Raw genomic sequence first — 23,201 nt, 5'->3', positions numbered from 1 at the left:
GTGCCACTAGAACGTCGTCATAGAACGTTTTAAATTAAGGACGTCAAATGCTAATAAGACACGATGGCACAATGTCACTGGTCAAAAATAGCTGATGGAGTACACGTCACAATGCACCCCTGGTCTGAATACACCCTGGTTTCTCCAACTTTACTTTACGTGAACCGCAGATGTTGCTGTGTGGTACATTGCAATTCATGGGAAAGCAATATCGGTACCAATAAATGCAGCAAACGAATATATTAAAAGAAGCACAAGGGTTTGCCAAAAGTGACTTCCCCACAATAGAGTCCTGTTCCTCAACATCCATCAATGCAGACTTTTCGTCTCGACCCCAAACGTGGGCTGATCCCATTTTGTCATACAATGGAACACATACTCATAACGGAGTACGACCGAACAAGCACTTGGGTTCTTGGTTTTATGCGTTTGGCATTCCAGTGCAGCGAGAATGATCATTTTAAACACTTCGTCAAATCATTCGTGACCATTTTTCCAAGGCCAATTCTTTGAACGGTAGTCTTTTAATTTAGCATCATGAACACAAAGTTATCAGGATCCCCTAGTCAGTTTGCAGAATCAAAGCCATTAGAAAGCCGTGCAAGCTTGGCCCTGCAGTGATTACTTGGATGACAATGAGCAAAGTGCTTACTGACATGCCTCATCCAGATGGACATCATTAAAAACAGGTGGAAAGGCCTCGAATAATTCACCCCTACCCTCCCCAAGCAATAAAGATGATATGTGGTAATGAGAATTCAGATGCTAACAGGGATAAAGAGGAGAGAGGAGTGGAGGAAATGAACAACCCCTTATCGTGAGGTTGGAAATGTTTGTATGAAGACAATTAATGGGGTGTCAGTGAGGGTGTGGTATAAGAAATATGATCTTGTAAGGACTGAGGTGGGAACAGTGCCAGATATGACATACTGAAAATAAGTTTGTGGGCATATCTCAGCACCCTGTTGCAGGCTGCACTTATCAAGAGACAAGACAGATTGCCTGGAGTGAGGCAGCGATCCGCAGGTCTGCGCCAAGGCGGGACTTTGCAAAAGTACCAATTTATCGCGTGTAGAACTAATTAATCACGTCTGGGTGCCTCCCAACCCGCTGGCTGGAAAATAATTACCAGTGGGGGTGGAGGGAGGTGAGGGAGCTGCTATGGGTGCACGGAGGAGACGAGATGGTGCACACCATGGAGCGGTTTGTCCAACAGGCCGCTGCTTCCGAAACAATTCCATTATGCTCACTTTTATGGCGAACAGAGCGCAATGACAAGACTACAGCTGAAAATGTCATTGAAGGCCGGGAAGATGTAAGTCAAGGCTGCATTAAAGACGGCACTAATGTCAGTGCTCGGCAATTTCATTGGCATGGAATTTGAGGAACCGTATAAGTAGAGGAAATGAGCATGGACAGAAGTTTTAAGGAAAATTGCTCCAAATTGCAGAAAACATATCGTAGTAATTTTGCTCATTTGCAAACAAATTGCAAAGATCGTCACTTCCTAATGAATGTCAAAACAGGTCGAAAATTGCCGCAATTTTATTCAGCCCCTCTACTTAAGTCTCTATGCACAAATAACCTCCCTCCCCCCCCCCATCCCAAAAAAGGCTGATATAAAACAATTCCACACCAAAACATGTTCATGAGCTTTGATGCATCATTTGATGCTAAAAAAAAAAAAGAAGTGCATTTTAATCCTTCAGTCATCTCCCACACATACAACAATGGGTAAGTGATTAAGTATTCAGTGAAAGGGCCAGAGATGTTGATTTGCTAAAACAAATTGTGAAAATAAGTCATCTCTGCCTTCCCTATTTTGCTCCCCTAACGTATACCACCTGTATTTCCAGCAGAGTGAATTTTCCCCACATTTAAGGCAGTGTGACCAAGAATGAGAGGAAACAGCTGGTGCTTTACCTATGAAAACCCAAAGCAAAATGCTGCCCCTGCCAATGCCACAAACCCTTTTCCGCACTGTTATTTCTTTGCACAGCACACATGCATGAACGAGTGCAAGTTTTAATTACGCAAACAAAATATTTTACCAGCCGTAAGCCAGGCTGCCTGGAAAAAAAATATTAAAGGTTCTCTTGTTGAGGCGGACAGTGTCCGCACTGACAAACAACCAGGCAATCAGGGTGCACAAAGCCTCTCAGGTGCTTTTATTAACCTGCCAAACTCATGACCTCTGGTTGAAAAATAATAAAGAACAACAAAAAACAATACTTGTCAACCATAGTTGCTATTTTTTAAGAAACACCCCAAGTTAAATCATTGAATGGTAGGCACAGCAGAAGAAAAAAAAAGAAGAAAAAAAAAAGAGTTCATAGAACACCTTACTCCATGCAGTCTTGAGAAAAAAAGGGACATGGGCAACAGGGTCTTTTAAACTCTTGGTTATTGTGCTTCTGAGCACGATCTAGATTTATACGAGTGGTCACCGTATCTGAATCTCAATATATCCCAACGTTGAGGGAATGAGCGGCAAAGTTGATTGGTAAAGATGATGTAAAATGGCGGAATATTTTGTCCAAGTGATGATAAACTGAAGTTATTGAAAGGGTTAATAAGGTGCTTCGTGTTCTATAGTGTTAAAGTATATCATTCAATTGAAATAAAACAATGACTTTGAATTGAAGGTTGTAGGGAAAAACGATTTGGAAGTTTATTGCCGTTGATGCACATTCTTTTACACCACCTTATTTAACACATTAATTAGTCCTTTGTGCCTGTTGTTTGTGTCCTTTATGATGTCCTTACAAACAGCAGGTTTCCTGTTTACAGCAAAAACAGTAGAAGTCGTTTAAATTTTGTTTGATTGCCAGACAGGCAGACAAAGTAAAAAATAGCCCCGTGAAGGATTGACGGTTATTTCCCTATGGTTTCTGAGATGTTAAAATTAATTACTTAAATTTGAGGCAAATCCCACATTTTCAGCCACTTGTGAGTGGATCCGCAAGGGGAGCACAACCCCCATGACAATTGAACGTTGTGATGTATCGTACCAAATTTGGTCCACATCAGTCATGTAGTTTATGAGGAAAATATGTCTTAGTGAATATGAGGGATTAGGGGAGAGAATACTTGGCCCTCTTTCCAGGAGATATATGGCCATGGCGAGCACAACTTAAGGTTAGGGCATGGTGACAATGCCACATGGCGAGTTTGGTCTGGATCCGGTTGTCTGTTTCTGAGAAGAATGTCTTTGAATGAAATACCAACATTTGGGGCAAAACACCCCTTACACTTCCACAATAAAGGGGGTGAATCCGGGTGGGGAGCACAACCCCATGAGACCATGCTGTATTGATGCATAGTACCAAGTTTGGTCCATATCGGTCGGGTAGATTGTGAGATGTTTTAGTCTAATGTCAATGGACATATGTGCGGACGTACAGACGGCCAGACACCGGGACCTAATGTATGAGATTATTTCGGAAAAATAACTTTCAAAATTACCTTCCATCTGTGCAGGTGCATGCTCAGGAACAGATTCCATACAATTTTCCAAATTCAGAGCCAAAGTACTGCTAAACTGCAGGTTTGTTTTCTGATTCATGTTCAAAATATAACATAAAATTTAAATTAAGTTGTTCCTGATCATAAACTGACGTCTGTAGGTAGATAGACAGAAAGGTAGATAGACAGACAACGTGAACCAATTGCTCAAAACCATGTTTCGCTTCGCACGCACGAGCCAAGAAGAAGATAAATTCCTATATATTAGGCGCAGGTGCACACACGATCATCAGAAGTAACAAGAGAGCAAAATCAAAATGGTATGTTAAAATAAATTATGCTGAAAAACAATAAATCACCACCAACAACAAAATACAGTTGTGAGCTGCATGTCATGTCAAAGTTGAACCTGTGCCGATCCGTCTCGGGTCAGGCAAACCAGGGGTGTGTCAGGTCGGGTGTGCAGTGCTGTGGGCCCGCAGCTGGACGCAATAACAACTGGCAACGGGGAAGAAAATGTGTGCGCGATTTAAAAGCAACAAAGGGATTGATATTGTATAACTGCACGCTGGTCCTGGACTTTGAGACTGGCGCCAGCACAAACGTGCATGAAAATGTAACACCTGCAAAGCTGCGGGTGCTCGAGGCCAACAAACACACCATCTCTATGTGGGCCACAGACTCAGAGGAAGCAACAAACTACTGAAAGGGCTTTGCAATTTGGAGAGGTTGAAAAATTAAGTTTGTGATATTGTCCTTCCAACAAGAACTCGTATGCAGAAGCGGCAGATAAATCAAAATAGCATTGGACAGGTTTTAGATATTAATTTTTTTATGTGCTTTCTGCACATATTCTCACCAACTAAATTTGTCTCTGGGAGAATAAGCATCATGTAGCCAAAATGAATAACAAGGAATGCCAGTATTGACAAGCAGGATCTTTTCCAAAAGTCCTTGTTTCACTCTCGGAGAGGGGGTGTGGGGCGATGAGGGGGGAGCGGGAATCAGTTTAAATAAGGTTTAAAGAGACATGCGCTGCTGAAAGTTTTTTTAAACTGCTTCCCAAACCAGAACATCTGGGCTGCAGTACATTCAATACCCTGTCCCCTATACTACCCTCATCTCAGCTGCATGCCCTGATAAACTTTCCCTACTCCATGCCCTGAAGGCTTTTATTGTGCAAAGAAAGAACAAAAAAGGTTTTGGGAAGAACGAGGAATGGAGGTTTAATTTGAGTGTTTCTCTGGCTGACCATAAACCATGAGCACAAAAGCCCATCCTCAATGAGTGGAACACCATATTTATTGATACGGTAATTCAGTTTGAAAGAGCATTCAAAAAGCTCCCAGTAATCTGTGGGGAAGAGAGGGATAGACAAGGGTAGGTAAGGTAGGTTGTATTTTAAATAAGAGTGAATGTGAAATTAACATTTTGCAGCAGCTTCACCAATTTGCCTTTACTTCATCGACAGGCCAGATGGGTTTGAGGTAGGGGGTAGAGAATCCAGATTTTGGTATCTGACTGTTTTGAGGGAACACCCAGCCAGACCGATACGAGCAGATGGGAACGGTGTCCTATATTTAAACAAGACAAGACGAGGCAAGACATTCTGAACAAGGCAATTGGTATCAACAGAGAGCTGCAGAGTTCCACGCCAGCATGACGGTGATTAAACGGAAGTTGCACAGAAGAAATGATCAAATACACGATTTTGACTCTTGGTAATGTTATTGGATTAATGCTTGCAATAATCATCAGTGAGTATTGAGTAATCGCATTAATTAAGAAAAACAAAATCTGGAAACGAAAAAAAACATTTGGTTGTTCTTTGGATGTTTTCTTTTCCAGCCCATGTGGGTGGTCCAGGTCCACGTGGAAGTATCTATGCTCGTGGCCTTGCAGGCTGGCCAGAGGTATGTACACTCACTCCGAGATGTCTAGCCTGGGTTCAAATATAGGCCCAGCTATATATTGTCATCTTGGTGTTTCACAAGCTTGGCGAGGCATCAATGTGTATGCCGCCCCTCGGATGGACGTCAAAGTCGGTGTTCCATCTGCCAAAATTAGTTGGTGGACGTTAAATATCCTACGGTGTAGGAGAGTGTCACCAGCACCATGGCCGAATTGAAAATTCCTGCCTGAACTGGGGGTAAAGCAAGTGATCTGGTTTTCTTGGAGGTTCCTTGACACCAAGTTACGCTGCTTGCTACCTCAGAGTGCGGATGCTGTCTGGGCAGCAGCTTGTGCACTGTAAATAATTTTCCAGGTAGTATGCACATTTTATGCAAATAGTCTTCCTTTATATGAAGGGGAACCAACATACACATGCTCCAACTAGAACGGCACTCGGTAGAGAGCATACCTCCGTCAGGCTGAACAGTTTATGTTTTGTATTCCAATGATAGGCTGGATTTGCATTCAGAACTGAACCAAAATCTAATCAGCTTGTTCTCGTCACCGAACCAAACTCTACACGAAGTTTAGTCATAACTCGTCCATAACTTTTTTAATAACAGTGTTATATATCGCTTTTTGCCCGATCTCTCAATGGTGAAGGATCACTTTAAAAACACGACGAGCCGGATCCGAATCCGGATCTTCACCAAAATCTAATAATTTCGTCCTTGTCATATACACTACCACTCTGCCAAATTTCGTCCAAATCCGTCCATAACTTTTTGATATCTTGTTCAAAAACAAACAAGCAGACAGACAGACAGACAAACAAACAGACAGACAGACAGGGGTGAAAACGTAACCTCCATAAAAGGAGGTAATAAAAATGAGTAAAACCTGTCCAGGCATTTTTGCAAAATAAATGAAGATTAAATGCACAATAATCATAAAGCAATGGTCCCATTTTAACCCAAATATGTCATCTAATCACTTACATAATTCAGAAATTATTTTGTCGATGCTAAATAGAAATTGAGGACAGAACAGAAAGCCTAACAAAGATGGGAGAATTTTCAGCCAACATTTCTTTTGTCCTTTTCACATGGCAAGCAAACCGAGCGGTGCAAAATGCGAATGCGAGTAAAATAGTTGACATCAGTTTATTTTTATTTTTTACATCAGCATATTACACTTGGCCCAAATAAAAGAGATTTCTGGTGGTAACATGGTGGGAAGGTTTTGGAGAAATTTCAAATAGAGATGGTTGTAAGATTGAATTCTCATCTGATCTCTCTCTGATGTACCATACTCTTCACAGAGAGTAGTTTCTGCCGAATTAGCTTCCTGAGCAAGGGTTATACCATACTGGGTGGTTTTCCATTGCCTTCCCAGCAATAGTTCGGGCAGGAATTTGGAATTTGGTCATGGTGCTGGCGAAAGCTCGCCTACTCTTCGCGAAGGACAACATGGGATCTTTAACATCCACCAACTAATGCTGGCAGACAGGACACCCAGTTTAAGGTTCATCAGATGGACGATTTTGGAGTCACACATTGATGAATCACCCTGCCCGTTAAACACCGGGATGAATTTATAGCTGGGTCGGGATTCAAACCCAGGCTAGACAGCTCTGTCATCTTGTCAGCCAAAATTCTCAAAGAACATCCAAAGAAAGCTGAGAATATTTGTTATAAATGAATTCGTAATACGTATATAGAAACTAGAATGACACTCTGACATCACGACGTCGATCGATATGCCTTCACCCACATTATTACATCATTGTAATACTGGTACCAAGTTTTAATTTAAATCCCTTCAGCTGTTCACAATTTATCACATTTTTACCTGTGTTACGGATTAGTAACTTCTGTTGTTATGGTTTTCACCCACGTGACATATTTCTGATATTATGTACTATTATTATTCTCAAAAGGGTTATTATTCATGAACAGTTATCTAAAGTTAAAAAGGCTAACTTTAAATGATACCGGAAACCGAACCGGAAGACGACGGCAGAGAAGAGAGGAGGGCAGAGCGAGAGGGTTGGAGAAGAAGCTGGTTGCTTTGCGGTCTGCAACGAACGTTGTCGAGCAAGAGTCACGTACTTTAGGTTTCCTGGGAAAAAGGAATTCCTGCGATAAAGTTGTTATTGCTGTGACGGATCATCCTGCGTGTCAGGTTTGGCGTTAGATTCCGAAGAATCATCGCTGCGTCGTGACGACTCGAGAACCACGAGCCGTCGGCCATTTTGACTCATGCGCTGCGCGCGTCGAGCAGACTTTCCTTGCTTCGTCGACCGTTTCCACCGCTTTCAGACGTATCTGTGGTGTGTGTGTGCACCGAGGCTTTTGACGATTACTTTGTGGCTCGCCGACCGTGAACAGTGAAAGTTCATACCTGGAGGGTGCCGTTGGATTTCCCAGTCGCCATGAGTGCGCCTTTGTGCCGCCTTAACCACATGACCATTTTCTCTGCTTTGGGCCGCGTGCGCCATTGTGCCGTTTTGGGCGGCGTGTCTATGCCTGTTCTCTGAACGAGATTCTAGTTTCGATTCGACATCATTCCGTTGATCACTGGAGGGGACCAACTCTGAGCTCGAAGATGGGAATATAGAGACACTGACGAAGGTTATTTTCCACTCACTTGGAGCACAGTGAGTTACCTCATGCATGTTAGCGGATGGTACCATCATAGGAGATATTGATTGTACTCTTGATTCCTATTATTTTTGTACTGTTATTTTTGTGTGATTTTTAATTCAATATTTGTTTGTATTATTGGTGTGTGTATTATTTGCAATTGGTGTGGTTTCACCATTGATTTTTGACACAGGATAACATATTTTTCTGCCGTGGCTCCTCTCGGGGTTCGGAGGTATACCGAGACCAGGAAGTCGGGGAGGAACACGTAACACCTGACATGACGTCTGACCTCGACCTCGGGACCCCAAAATCTAATGAGTTAATCTTTCCATCATTATACATACCTGTACCAAGTTTGAATTAGATCACTTCAGCCATTATCAAATTATAGACCTAATAGGACTTCGACCTTTGAACTTTGCCCCCAAAATCTAATCAGTTAATCTTTACATCATTAGCCATACCTGTACCAAGTTTGAATTACATCACTTCAGTCGTTTTCAAGTTATAGACCTATAACAGACTTTGAACTTTGACCTATTGACTCCAAAATCGAATCAGTTCATCTTTACATCATACTACATGAGTGTACCAAATTTGGTCAGAATCAAATCACTGCTTCACAAGTTATCGCGGGAACATGATTTTTACCTAACATGACCTCTGACCTTTGGCCTCGTGACCCCAAAATCTAATCAGTTCATCTTTACCTCATTATACATACCTGCACCAAGTTTGACCGAGATCCCTTCAGCCGTTCTCAAGTTATCACGGTAACAAAAACCTATCCCGGACGGACGACGGACGGACACTCGGACAGCCTGAAAACATAATGCCTCCGGCGACTTTGTCGGCGGAGGAATAAAAAAGAAGAGCAAATAGCCTTTGTGGACCAAGTTAATTATTCTTCTACTGCATCTCTAATCTCTTGCATAGAATGAAATAATTTCTATCTATTTTGATGAATATTTTAAATGTTCCATTCGATGTACTTTGAATGACTAAGTTGATAGCTCAGAATCATTTTAAGGTTAACAGCTAGCTGTTGATGTGAATACGAGAGAGGATTCTGTCAATGACGAGTCGTCACTAATATCCTGCCTTCAACAGTATGGCATGATGTGGGTTCACTTGCTGTGCAAAAAAAAAAGAAGAAAAAAAAAGTAGCAAGCATTGAAAGCTCACAAATATTCAAAAATAAAGTATTGTACACAAGTTCCATGGTTTGCATTCGACAAAGTTTGAGCGAAATGCAGTTCAGCACAACAAATGATGCATTTGCAATGAATAAATGAATCACAGGTGTTATACAAGGGCATTTCCGATTCATTCATTTATGTGCAAAATATGGCCGTTGTGATGTGCACCATTGCTGGGAGCGTGGCCATGCTAGACACATTAGGTGGGAGCAGGAATTTTGAAACCAAGGTGCTGATAAATTAATGTGCTCCACCAATGACCAGTACTCGCAGACAGGTCCTCCATCTTAACGTCCATCCGATTAACGGCTCACACTGATGTGTCATCCTGCAAGTGGAACACCAGGGTGACGCAGTTTATAGCTGGGTCATGATTTGAACCCAGGCGAGACTGCTCAAAGGAGAATGCACATACCCCTAGGCAATCCTGCAAGCCAGGTTTCTGGCCTAACCTGCAACCTTTACTTCTGGGAAATTTCAAAGTAAACTGAAGATAATGGAAGCAAACATGTTTCTCAAGCAATTCCCTGACTATATGTATACATTCCTCCCATCTTCATGGTGTCCGCCTTGATGCAAGAAGTACAGAAATCTTCAGGCGAGACACGCAGGTATTTCAGAAGATCTGCTTTCATATACTCATCACTTTAAGACTCCACTCCTCAAAGATATTCTCGAGTGGTTCAAAGAGACGGCAATCAAAAAGTGGCATCTCAAAACAAGACAGAGGATTTCACAATGCGGAGCCTCAACCGGGGTGTGAGCCTCACTGCATGCATGTATGTATATTTACATATACATATATACACAAAGAATTAAGTTAAGCACCCCCCCGTTTTTTTACAACCTCGTACATTACAAGTTTGTTGTCGTCAAAACAGTGTAATATACCCATGATATTGCTATATTTTCTGGAGAAGTGATATTATGGTCACATAAAAACATAACAATCATGCCGTTTTCAATATTTTATTCTGAATAATTTAAGGTGAAATTTTTTGGGAATTTTAGGCATATTTTCACCTCAATTTAAGTATGGAGCTATAGGTCCATCACGGACAGTGTGGATGACGTTTATGTTTTCTAACGTACAGTCATTGTTCTGAGAAGACCTCTAGCGATCTTTGCGTCAATAACGTGTGTAGGACCCACGTGATCGGATCACTGACTCAACCCTACGTCTCATAGACCCTGTAAGCCGTCGTATGCGTTGCTGTGGCAGGTTGTTCCATTCCCGATGTAATGCACGTTCCAATTCATCCAGATTGGCTATTGGAGGGACCATCTTCGCAATTTGTCGTCCCAACATGTCCCAAACGTGCTCGAGGGGGTTCAGGTCAGGACTGTACGCAGGCCAGGGGATGGTTGTCACAGCACCTTGCTCCATCCGATCACGTGGGTCCTACACACGTTATTGACGCAAAGATCGCTAGAGGTCTTCTCAGAACAATGACTGTACGTTAGAAAACATAAACGTCATCCACACTGTCCGTGATGGACCTATAGCTCCATACTTAAATTGAGGTGAAAATATGCCTAAAATTCCCAAAAAATTTCACCTTAAATTATTCAGAATAAAATATTGAAAACGGCATGATTGTTATGTTTTTATGTGACCATAATATCACTTCTCCAGAAAATATAGCAATATCATGGGTATATTACACTGTTTTGACGACAACAAACTTGTAATGTGCGAGGTTGTAAAAAAACGGGGGGGTGCTTAACTTAATTCTTTGTGTATATATATATATATATACATATATATATTGTTGCGGATATGAGGACTGTATTTTTTTGATTGTGTGCTTTATTATTATTATTATTATTGTTTATTCTGCGCCCCCTGCCTCTGGAGCTGTGTAAAGGTGAAAGGGCATCCCATAATTAGTCCACAAGCATACACGTCAGCCAATAATAGAATACCCCTGTTCGATAGTTATATCTTATTCTGTGTTTTAGGGTAAGGCTGTGTCTCCCATTAATTGAAGTACTCCATTGCACCAGTGAAAGAGAATAGATCCCCTTTCATTCCCCTCCCCAAAATCTCCATTTCCTTTCACATCCCCTTTCGTCATTGCCAAGCCTCGATTGCCAATTACATCCCCTCCAAAACCACCATTGAACATGTGCTCGGGTCGGGGAAGAGGGCATGCCCGCCCGTCGTCATCAAGGGCGAAGCCAGAGGGTCACGTGACCAACCAGGCCGAGGTGAGCACACCGATGGGCGTGTCCTAAAGGCCGGCGGCTTGATCGCCGGAGGCGCTATAAAGGCGCGCGCGCAAGAAGCGTGGTGGTCGGTGGTGAGGAGTGAGTGGACCAAGAGAGAGAAAGAGTGGTTGGACCAAGAAAGAGAAAGAGTGGTTGGACCAAGAGAGAAAGAGTGGTTGGACAGGGAGACGTGCAAGAGTGTGGTTGAGTTGAGGGTTTGGACCAGACGAGTCAGACGAGTCCTGGCAAAGCAAGCGGCGGCCACAGCAGCAACAACACCCAACAGCCGCTTGGGGCCTGGACGGCGGTTTTGAGCAGGGCCGCGAAGGAACGGCGGCTGCTAAACGCGCCGATCGTGCTGCAGGACCCCCTTGGACCTTCCTCTCCCTCCAGCCATCCACCTCCTGCCTTTCCACCCTTCTTGTGTACGTGAGTTTGTTCTGTGTGTCTTGTCCCTGGGTATTTAATTAAGTCTGTATAAGCTAGTATTTGCACTGTGTCACCTGCGTCTTATGTGTTGTAAATAAACGTGACTGCTTTCTTTTTGCTTATGTGTGTAAATAGTAAATAAATTTGGTAGTATTTTCAACCCTTTTCTCGGCTTCTTATTCCTTTTCTTCACATCCGTCGTCTTTGTCTTTTCCCTGATTGGGCAGCTGCGGTGCGATACGGCCAAAGTTCTGGGTGAATCGGGTGAGTCGGGGAACAACTGTTCGGGTCGCGGAGCCTTCGCTCGGCAAACACATCCTTAAACCGCGATCAGTAACAATATATATACATATATATATATATACATATATATATATATATATACATATATATATATATATACATATATATATATATATACATATTATATATATACATATATATATATATACATATATATATATATACATATATATATATATACATATATATATATATACATATATATATATATATACATATATATATATATATACATATATATATATATATACATATATATATATATACATATATATATATATATATATATACATATATATATATATATATATATATATATACATATATATATATATACATGGTATATATATATATACATATATATATATATATACATATATATATATATACATATATATATATATATAACATAATATATATATATATACATATATATATATATATACATATATATATATATATACATAATATATATATACATATATATATATATACATATATATATATATATATATATATACATATATATAATATAATATAATATATATATATACACATACACATATACATATACATATGCATATACGGTGCCTTCAGAAAGTATCCACACCCCTCTCACGTTTTATATAGGAGTATAGACATCTGTAATGCAAGCTTAAACCCTAAACTCCATCCCGAGGCAGGGTGACTCTCACACAGACAACAATTGTTAATTCACACCTAAATGCCTAAACTAGCGAGGAGATGTGTGGTGGCAAATGGGATATGGAGGCGGGGAAATTAAATAAAACATCGGCATTGCTGTGGCACGGTTAATTTAAAAGGAATTGTAATGTGAAGCTGGAGTTCATTGTACAAATGCAGATTAATACATAAGAATAATAAAACGTTAATAAAAATTGAGCAATCAAACCCCAACACCCCTGTACACAGCAGATCGACTCCTCAACCCTGCCCCTACCATTTTTGCACCCCAAACATTATTACCCAACAAGAAAGATGGCCCAATAATTAATCGAAAGGTACAGTGAATCTCCTGTATTTCTATTCAATTTATCTCCAGATTCACGGCTCGTGGAGGAGCTAGAACAGAGTGTATCAAGACGCAACAAAACTAACAACAGGAGAGGGGGAAGCACGCAAAGGTTAATGGGGAGAGAGGGAGAGAGGGAGAGAGGGAGAGAGGGAGAGAGGGGGAAGCACGCAAAGGTTAATGGGGAGAGAGGGAGAGAGGAGAGAGAGGGAGAGAGGGAGAGAGGGAGAGAGGGAGAGAGGGGGAAGCACGCAAAGGTTAATGGGGAGAGAGGGAGAGAGAGAGAGAGGGAGAGGGGAGAGAGGGAGAGAGGGAGAGAGGGAGAGAGGGAGAGAGGGAGAGAGAGAGAGACAGACAGACAGAGACAGACAGACAGACAGACAGAGAGACAGAGAGAGAGAGAGAGAGAGAGAGAGAGAGAGAGAGAGAGAGAGACTTCGAAGTTAAGGTATGTGGGGAGGAATGAGGACTACGGGAAGACACACACAGTCAGTGAACAAGATGGATGCAAACTCTCAGAAAGAAAAACAACAAAGTTGGAATGATGTGGGCTTGGGGAGCATTAACGAGGGAAGAAAGGCTCATGGTCTATTTCAATTGGATGGGCATTGTTTATTCACTTGAATGTTTGGTAAATAATGCTCACCCCAGCAGATGACAGGATGCTTCATCCGTGAAACAGTCACAATACTTTGCACATCTGAAACATCGCTTCTCACAGGAGCTACGAGATATAAACTCCACCACACCACAAGCTTCAGCAATCTGTAATTATTTTACAATTCCCTTGAACCGGTCTCTCTGAACCCTTTGAGATCGGGTGTGCTATGGCATCTCTTTCTCTGGCATTAAAGGCCAACTCAACACATGACTCAACACTTACTGACCTCCTCTACTCTCATATGCAACATGTGACTCTCAACAGAATCCTTTCATCTCCTCTCCCTGTCAAGGCTGGAGCGCCCTAAGAGAAATAAGAGAAATAAGGCAGTGTTCTGGGCCCAGTCCTATTCCCGATATTCCTAAATGATCCCTCTGATTTTCTGGAAAATCCTCTTGTTGATATATTTGCCGATGACCCCACCATCTGCCGTGACATCCCTCATCCTTCAGGCAGACAGGCTTGCAGCCTCTTCCCTCTCTTCAGACCTTGACAAAAATCAAAAGCTGGTCAAACACTTGGAATATGTCTTTCAATGCTGATAAATCTCACACTCTCACTATGTCTCTCCGAAAGGACTGTCGAGCAAACTCTCATATCGACTTTCTTAACAATCCTCTTGATTGAGGAAGTTCAGTCATTCAAATTCCTCGTACTCACTTACAGCCACGATCTTTCTTGGGCAAACCATATTTCAAAATTGGCATCCAAAGCCAGCCTGGGCATCCTCTGTCGTACAAAGTCTTTCCTTGCCCCATAACTTTTATCCACAGCCTGATGGAGTACTGCTCTCCCCTTTGGACTGGCTCCCATGGAGTCGGATTGGGGGCAGGTAGTGGGGGTAGAGAAATAAGGGTAGGGGAATGTGTTTGGAGTGGGGAAAGATGAGGGAAACAAAGTTGATCATATAACTAAGGGGAGGGGTAAAATTAATTCCGCCATTTTTAGCTTAGTTCTGTGAGCTTATGTGATCGAGCAGTGTCCGTAGATAAGTCAGTGAATGAGTCTGTAAACACGTCATTATCGCTTAAACCAAACACATAATGTTGATGAAACTTGGCCACGAACACCACATCTGATGCCCAACGAAGGTGCATTGACCGCTTCAAAATCTGTGTTAATTAATGGGTTGAAATCAGGCCGAAAACGCGAAAAAAAATTCCTGCCTTAACCTGCAGGGGGTGTTGCATCAGCAGCACAGCCATGCCCACAGCCAAAAACATGACCTGTATCCTGTAAAAACATGATCAGTAAACATGCATCACTGTAATCAGCAATGAGAGGGCTTCCATTCAACCAATCACGTGACCAGATTCTGAACATGAACAAAATTTCGATATTTTATGATGTCATTGACTGTTGCTCCTCATCCAGGTGAGCTTCAGGACCAGTGGTCCTATTTTTGCATCTGTGATACAGATCGGACTAAGCATGGGACATTACACACAGTGCGACTCTTCCCTTTTTAAAGATGGAGATAGTCATTCGGCCACTATGACTAAGGCATATATATAATCTCATGCAGCTAAAGTGCCTTCAGGAAGTATTTCACACCCCTTGACTTTTTTCACATTTTGTTGTGTTAGAGACTGAATTTAAAATGGATTGAATTGAGATTTTTTTGTCACTGATCGACACATGATACACCATAATGACAAAGTGGAATTTTTTCTTTAGAATTTTTTGTACCGTTAATACCTGTTCAAAATAAATGAGAGAATACATGACACGAGGTGGGAAGGGTTAAAAAAACTCCGGCATTTGTGTTTACTATTACAGACCGTCCAGTCTTAAGATAAACCCTCACAGAACACAGTTTCAAGAAATTACAAATGAGCAACACGTCATTCGTGTGTTGAACTAGAACAAAACTTTCAAAGTTGTTCAAATATTTTTGTGCCACAATCATCAGGGCAGCTAATACATATGCATGTCAATGTGGCAATAATATACTAGCCTTCGATTGCGCAGAAATTAGTGGTCGGCAGCATTAATGACTGATGGCTGCAAGAGCACTTGCAGGAAAGATGAGAATACCCTGAAATTCTGCAATAAACAGAGCAAACCACCAGGGCCTACTGGGAGAGTAACCAGGATCTGTCGAAATTCTAAATGAAGCAAAGCTAACCCCTACATACACAATTGTCAGGTAGATCCGAGCTCAGAGCTTTGAACCAGGAAATATCGATGGATGCAGAGACTGAGCAAGAGCAAAAGAAACATCAATTAATCTGTCGAAAAGATTTCCTACCGACATTGTTTCAATTATTAACTGCTCATCTTGGTGGGGGAAAAAAAAAAATGAAACGAGTCGGTAGAGAAGGAGCCCTTCGAGTAACGACAAATGCAACCTCATCTACTAGTTTTGTTAAAATACCATTTAAAAAGGTAAGGGTGGATAGGGGATGGGAGGTGCTTGGGAAGCAAACCTCGTCATCACGAGCTATTGGGTTTGGGGATTAGGCAGGCGAGATGTAACACGAATAGAGAAATAACAGATTATCAAATTCGTCACGTTGTGTGTGGTATCCTTGAGCATGGCCATGGCCAAGCAGATAAAGGGAAATCCAAGGAAACTGACTTTTATACAAAATAAACAAAGGCTAGCGGCGGCCATCGTCAGATAAACACAACACCCACCACTCTTCAATGCAACCCATCTCTTTCCCTCTATAAATAGAACTAGATCGTGGCAAACAGATTCCTGAACTTGATAATAACAAGGGAAAAAGCAGCTCGCTGGGGTGGAAGAGTTGTCGAGCTCAGCCACTGGTAATTAATGAAGCGTTAAGTTGCTGGCCCTGCAGTTTCCTAATTAAACCCGCCGTCCGAGCATTTTCAATCGCAGCCGCATCACTGCTTGTTTGTTTACCCTCGGAGATTAATTTGTAAAAAGCCGAAACTCCTTACCGCAAGGCACCGTGGTCTAATTAGCTTTGTTACGGATATGCGGGTGCAGGCGTCGACCCCAGGTGTCCCCGTGCTGTGTTCTCTTTGTGCTGTTATGCCCTTTTGTTCTTACAACTGCTCTTGGTTCTGGACACTAAGTAATTTGAGAGTATAGACCACCATCACCATCATCTGATGACCACTGAAGCAGTGGGTGTCATTGCCTGAACGAAGCAATGAGAGATAAGGTGTCAGTGAACAATGAACAATTTCCTTATTCTTTGCCATCACCTGGTTTGGCATTTCACAAGAACACGGTCTGTGCTTAAAGGCCCTGAAATGTGAATGTTGCGGCGATGGCAAGAAAATAAATTAAATTACGCATGCACAGATGCACAGTGACCAGCGGCTCGGTAGCGAGCGAATAACGGCACACGTACCCACTCATTACGGATGCGATTAACTGCCTCTTTGGTGCGCCCTTGGTGCCGGCTGGCGAGGATGACATGGGCTCCATGAAGAGCCAGCGATCGTGCCGTCTCGAAGCCTAGAGCAGGGAGGAGGAGTGCGAACAGTGAGGCATCACAAAAGAGGAGTACAAAGTAAGGAAGCAATAGAGACGTGTCCATGCCAAAACTTTGAACCTTTACTCAAAGTGGAGGTAAGCTTTATAATCATGCAGGATAACAAAAGTAGTTAATAAAGTAAGATTTAAGAATTGTGGGCCTTAATGAGCTCATCAGTGCAACAAAAAAATATGAAAAAGTTTTGCACTGTGGACTGTATCCAATTTTTTGAAAATTGCAGTTGTGATCATGAGATATGCCAAAAACATCACATTATTTGATAATACAAAAGTCAGACTCATGACTTGGTGAAGGTGAAAAAACAAAAAACAGAAAAAAACTGACCCACCTTGTGAAAAAAATACAATGCCACCCAGAGAATGACGAAGAAATGTGGTAATTATATTTTCATCTTAAATCAAGATTCACAGCCTAACAAATTAGGGTCGTGAATCTTGATTAAAGGTGAAAAAATTTCCTAGTTTCTCTCTGGGTCTCATTTCTTTTTTTCCCCCACAAGGTGGGTCTTTTTTTTTTAAATAATCGGTTTTGAGTCTAAACCGATTATTAAAATGCTAATTTACAAATATAAATGTTGCGTTTTACAACTTTCAATAGATATATGATGCAAAACAAAATTGATCCACACATCTTACTTATTAATTTTTCCAATGTTACAACATCCATTGTCTTGTTTTTGCATATGGAAGCATCGATGTTCTTAAGATTAAGCTGCAAAGTCTGTAGTTCTTAACCGATTGAATGCTTCAGATGCAAGTCTCTACAGCTGGTCCATCCACCTGGGCAGCTGTATATTCTGCATTCCTCTACCAAATGGTCTGTAGTTATCCATTCTGGTCGACTTCGATCCATATATTTCGTGACTGAAGGCAGTTAAGGAAAACCCATTCAGCTCGTGGTAGCAGAGGGTTATATAGGACGAATTTGGATGTGACCAACAGGTTGGATGGCCCTTCATTGGTCAAGGGTCCAGATTTTCAAGGTTTCATTGTCACGCCAAAGATGCAGCTTCGCTGCTTTGATGAATGGCTTAAGACTGCACAGGCATTGAGCTTGGAGACACCCTTCTCTATGAGTTTTACCTCACTGATAAGAAAGCTACAATTTAAGAAAGCTAAGAAAGTGAAAGCCTCACTGAAGAAGAAAGACACAATGAAACAAAATAAATATAAAAGCGAAGAAAGAAATTCAAACAAACTGCAAATTGCTCAGGATGTTATGACCAAAACAGATCAATGGATATGCCTCTGCTCATGTGAGAAGTCAATCCATGGGTACATTTGACCTCAATTAAAGGTCACATAAAAATGAAAAGTCACGTGGAGAGAGAGATACATATATATATATATATATATATATATATATATATATATATATATATATATATATATATATATATATATATATATATATTGTTGAGGATATGAGGATTGTGTTTTTTTTATTGTGTGTATTATTATTATTGCTTTATTCTGAGCCTCCTTGCTCCAGTGTGTAAAGGTCAAAGGGCGTCCCATAATTAGTCCATAAAGCAAACACGTCAGCCAATCATAGAATACCCCTGTTCGATAGCTTATATCTTATTATGTGTTTTAGAGTAAGGCCTTGTCTTCCATTAGAATGACACTCCATTGCACCGAATCCATAGAGAATAGCTCCCCTTCAATAATTCCATTTCCCAGCCAAACTCTCCATCTGTGGGTAAAGCAGTTCACAAACATGGGGTGCATGCCCTCTCAATTCGCTGCTATAGTGAAAATGTGCTCCGTGCTCTGTTTGAACAGGAGGGGCAGGGTCGCCAGGGAGAGGCAAGCCCAGGGCGCGCCAAGAAGGGCGGGGCTGTGCAGCCCCATGCCCAAATAAGGAAACAAGCCCGTGGCTCGCCACGAGGGGCGTGCCGTCGGCGCGATGCCCAAATAAGGAGACAAGCCCGTGGGATTACCATACAAGGTCACGAAACAGAGCACGGGGGAGAGGGCGGTACCGAAACCGAAGAGGGAGTGTCAGACCCGCGCTAACGGTATGCGAGAAGGGTGCGAAGATCGCAGATGAGCTGGAGAGAAGTGAGAGGAAGGGAATACGAAGAGGGTTGCAAAAAGGCTGAGCTGAGAGACCCGCGCTGGAAGGGAAGTGAGAGGAAGTAAAATATGAGCTGAGCTGCGTGGAGAGGGACACGACAAAAGAAAGGGTCCAAGAGAAAGCCGAGGAGCTTTTACGAAACAAGCTACACGAGAGATACAACAGAGGAGTGCAGCCCCGTTTCAACCAGCCGCGTGAAGCCCTGACTGTGTGCGCTGTAAAGCGGATTACAAGGAGCGGCCGGCTCCCCGCTTCCCGCCCGGAGTGGACCTGCTTGCTGTGCCCGGTGATCCCACCTGCTCATCCTTTCCAGCCATTCCTGCCTGCAAGTTCCCCATTTTGCCTACGTGAGTTTGTTTTGTTCGTGCTGTCCTGGGTAGTAACTAAGTCTGTATAAGCTAGTAATTTTCACTGTGTCACCTGCGTTTTCATGTCCGCTGTAAATACCCGTGACTGCTCTTTTTGCTTATGTGTGTAAATAATAATAAACCCCGTTACTCTTCTGTACATCTTCTTCTTCCTCTTTGCATTCGTCGTCTTAGTCTTTTCCCCATTGAATAGTGGTGGCGCGATACGGCCAACGTTTGGGTGAATCGGGTTTAGTCGGGGAACAACTGTTCGGTCGCGGAGCCTCCGCTCGGCAAATATAACATCCTTAACCGCGGACCGTAACAAATATATATATATATATATATATATATATATATATATATATATATATATATATATATATATATATAATTATATATATATATAGCTACGGTTTTGAGATGTGTAAAGTGAGCTTAATAAAGGTTAAAGGTTTGCCCCCCCATAGATAGTCACACGTGCAACATGTAGCCTCATTTGTAGTATAGTTATGTCTCAGTATATGTGAGAGTAGGCCCCTTCCAGTGTTAATCCTGCGTTGTGCAAAGACAGGAGGATAGGCCCTACTTCTACAAACCATTCCACGTCAATAGGCTCGATCCATTGCGGCTAAAAAGCCCTGGTTGTGTTGGGCGCGAGTTAACACGAGGTGGGCCTCGGAAGTTGGAGGAGGGTTGAGGTCGGCGCAGCAGCAGTGGAGACGGTAAGCAAAAGCCGCAAATGAGAGCTCGAGGGTGGTGGCGTCGGCGTTGCGTCAGAGGGCGTGGTGAGAAGAATCTGGTGAGTTCCAGAAGGCTCGCGGGGCGGGGCTATATAACCCGATGCGCAAAAGCCCTCATCAGGACTCGCGTGCACACGGCAGTTGCAGAGGACTTGCACCAGTAGCGCAAAGGACTTGCAGAAGGACTCGCAGAGGCGCTTGGGTTGTGAACGAGTGCATGAGACAACCCTCGTTAAGGACTTGAGGAGAGAACTCGCAGTATACCGTTGTTGAACTTGACCCTCGCATGGGAACGCGCGTGCCAGGGAATAGAAGCAGAGGAGTTGGTCGTGAATATACGTGGGCGCAGCCAGGCGCGTTTGTAGCGAACAGCGCATTTTCGGCCAAGCGAGTGAACGCGGCTGAATAACCGCCAGCCGCACTAAGTCCGCCCTCTACCATTCACCCCGAGATTACCCGTTTGTCTGAGCGACACGATACGAGTTCCTGCCTTCGCCTACCTCCATCTCCGCGGGACGTGCCGGGGACCGAGGAGAACCGGACGGGGCCGTTCCTGGACGACCAAGCTGGCACGTTTGGCCTGAACATCATCCTGCCCATCTGCAATACCCGTGTGAGTGTGAGTGAGACGGGCCCGTTGTCCTTGGGTATTAAGAATAAGACTGTCTAAGCTGCTCTGTGTCTCTTCATCCTGTACTGTATATACGTGCCATAATAATTAAATCGATCTGTTCTTTCTTTCTTTCTTTCTTCCTTTTTCGATCGTCTTTGTGATTTCTCCATTGCCTCGTGGCACGAGTAAAACCGCTTGAATCGGGGTCCATTAATTATAACTGCGCGGATCACGTGTACGCAAACCGCTCGGCGTATTACCATCACACGTGGTTCGTGCGAGGCTTATTTCCTCGCTTCCAGGGCAGCGCTAGTACTTAGGTACGAGCGAATTTGGTCCCGAAACCCTATTTGGCGCTGTCCAGAAGGGACGTAATAGGTCTCGGGTCGTGCCAGGTCAGTAAAGACAAGGGGATTAATCCCTCCTTGATGAGGGGAGAAGGCCGGCGACAGATCCGCAACGATATATATATATATATATATATATATATATATATATATATATATATATATATATATCTATATATATATATATATATATATATATATATACATAAATAATATATATATATATATATATATATATATATATATATACTGTATATATATTGTTACGAATTTGGGTCGTGATATATGTAGAGCAGAGTAGATCTGAGTAGATCTGAGTAGGTACCATGCTTCGTGTGTCACGGTAAGGAACATTTCCTGTAATAAGTCATGTGTAGGCATTTGTCGGGTTAATATGTATGATTGTGAATCTACCAGGAGATTCGTGTGTTAGGTAGTGTAGGGGTTAATGAGTAGAGCCCTTGTATGTCTCACCTGGTAATCAAACCTTTGTCCCTTATGGCACTGCAGACCACATAGACAGCTGGTTGGGATCCCTTAGTACAACATTAATGATGCCCTTTCCCCCCTGACATGACCGAGGAAGAAAGCAGGCCAGAACACCGCCACAAATGGCTGCCACCATTTACACCTCCGAGAGGCCTATCCGCCTCGCATAGCACGTGCTATAACACAAGGAGCAGGAGCGGGAGTGAGAGTGACGCAGTGGGCGTGCACCGGGGTGAGCTGGCGAGTCGGTGGAGGCTCTGATTGGCAGGACAGTGCGCCAAAGCTGACGTCATCAGCCGGAGATATTAGCAGGGGCCGGACCGGACGCCAGACCAGAGAGTTCTATTCCTGAGTCGAGTTCAGCACGAGGAGAGTTGAGAGACGAGGTGCGCACGAGTTGGATTCGTGGTTGAGAGGTGGAGAGTTGAGGAGTTTGTGTGCACAGGAGTTGAGTGGAGTTGTCGAGCAGTACAGTCCCGGTGCGATCCTGACAGAGTTGAGTAATGAGCGCCGAACGCCATTGAGAGCGACAAGTTGTGAGTTGGATCCCGAGTGCACGAGAGCGAGTCGCGCAGCAGCAGTTGGTTGGCAGTTCACGGCCTGAGTACACGAGTTGGATTTTGAGAAGCGAGTTGGAAGGACGAGACGTGCAGTCACACCTGCATTCTCTCCGTTCCTGTCTTTTCGTGCTTCGTGTGGGGATCGACCTCGTGTGGAGCCGCTGGCCTGCGTTGGGTGCTTTGGAGCTTGGTGCACGGACCTCGTGGGCGGCGAGAGGATCGGAGTTTGGAGCGAGGCCTCGTGGGTACATCGGGGCCGAACGGAGCCGTGGTGGACGGCAAACAATACAGGACGACGGACAGATAAGCTCACACCACATTTCACGATTTAACATAACGTGTTCTTTTTATTAATTCATATCCCTCGTCTCGTCTCTGATATCTGGTGTGCGGGATCCCGATTTAAGATTATTCCATGACCGGCGCGTGCTTTTCCTGTCCTTGCTTTATTTGAATAAATCGTTGTATTATTTTGCATCCCCATTCAAACCTGTGCCGCTTCAGTTAATTTCCTCTCACAGGACCGGAGCTACGCCGGCATGCTGCAGTTAAGTGCTTTCGCCGCAGCCTCCATTGCCCTTCTTCCTCCTGTGTGGCCATAGCCGAATCCGTGTTTGGGTAGTTGCCTCCGAATAAGACCGTTTAGGCTATCCGCGACTGATGTTAATCGGAGTTGCGTGACAATATATATATATATATATATAT

General features: G+C 43.0%; 1 protein-coding gene across 7 annotated transcripts in view; it reads right to left on the bottom strand.

Annotated features, from left to right (window-relative positions):
* Window positions 1-23,201, bottom strand: part of WWOX (WW domain containing oxidoreductase) — a 198,273-nt gene that overhangs the window by 65,197 nt on the left and 109,875 nt on the right. For all 7 annotated transcript variants that reach the window (XM_078784324.1, XM_068129205.2, XM_068129204.2 and 4 more), the window contains one exon: window positions 17,172-17,278. In XM_078784324.1, coding sequence (XP_078640450.1) covers window positions 17,172-17,278 — 107 coding nt within the window. The remainder of the gene's footprint in view (window positions 1-17,171; window positions 17,279-23,201) is intronic.

Source organism: Myxine glutinosa, chromosome 9, assembly GCF_964187855.1.
Source record: "Myxine glutinosa chromosome 9, kmMyxGlut1.1, whole genome shotgun sequence".
In the NCBI taxonomy this organism is placed as follows: Eukaryota; Metazoa; Chordata; class Myxini; order Myxiniformes; family Myxinidae; genus Myxine; species Myxine glutinosa.
Note: the sequence above shows the minus strand (reverse complement) of the source record. Positions and strands in the feature narration are given on the sequence as shown.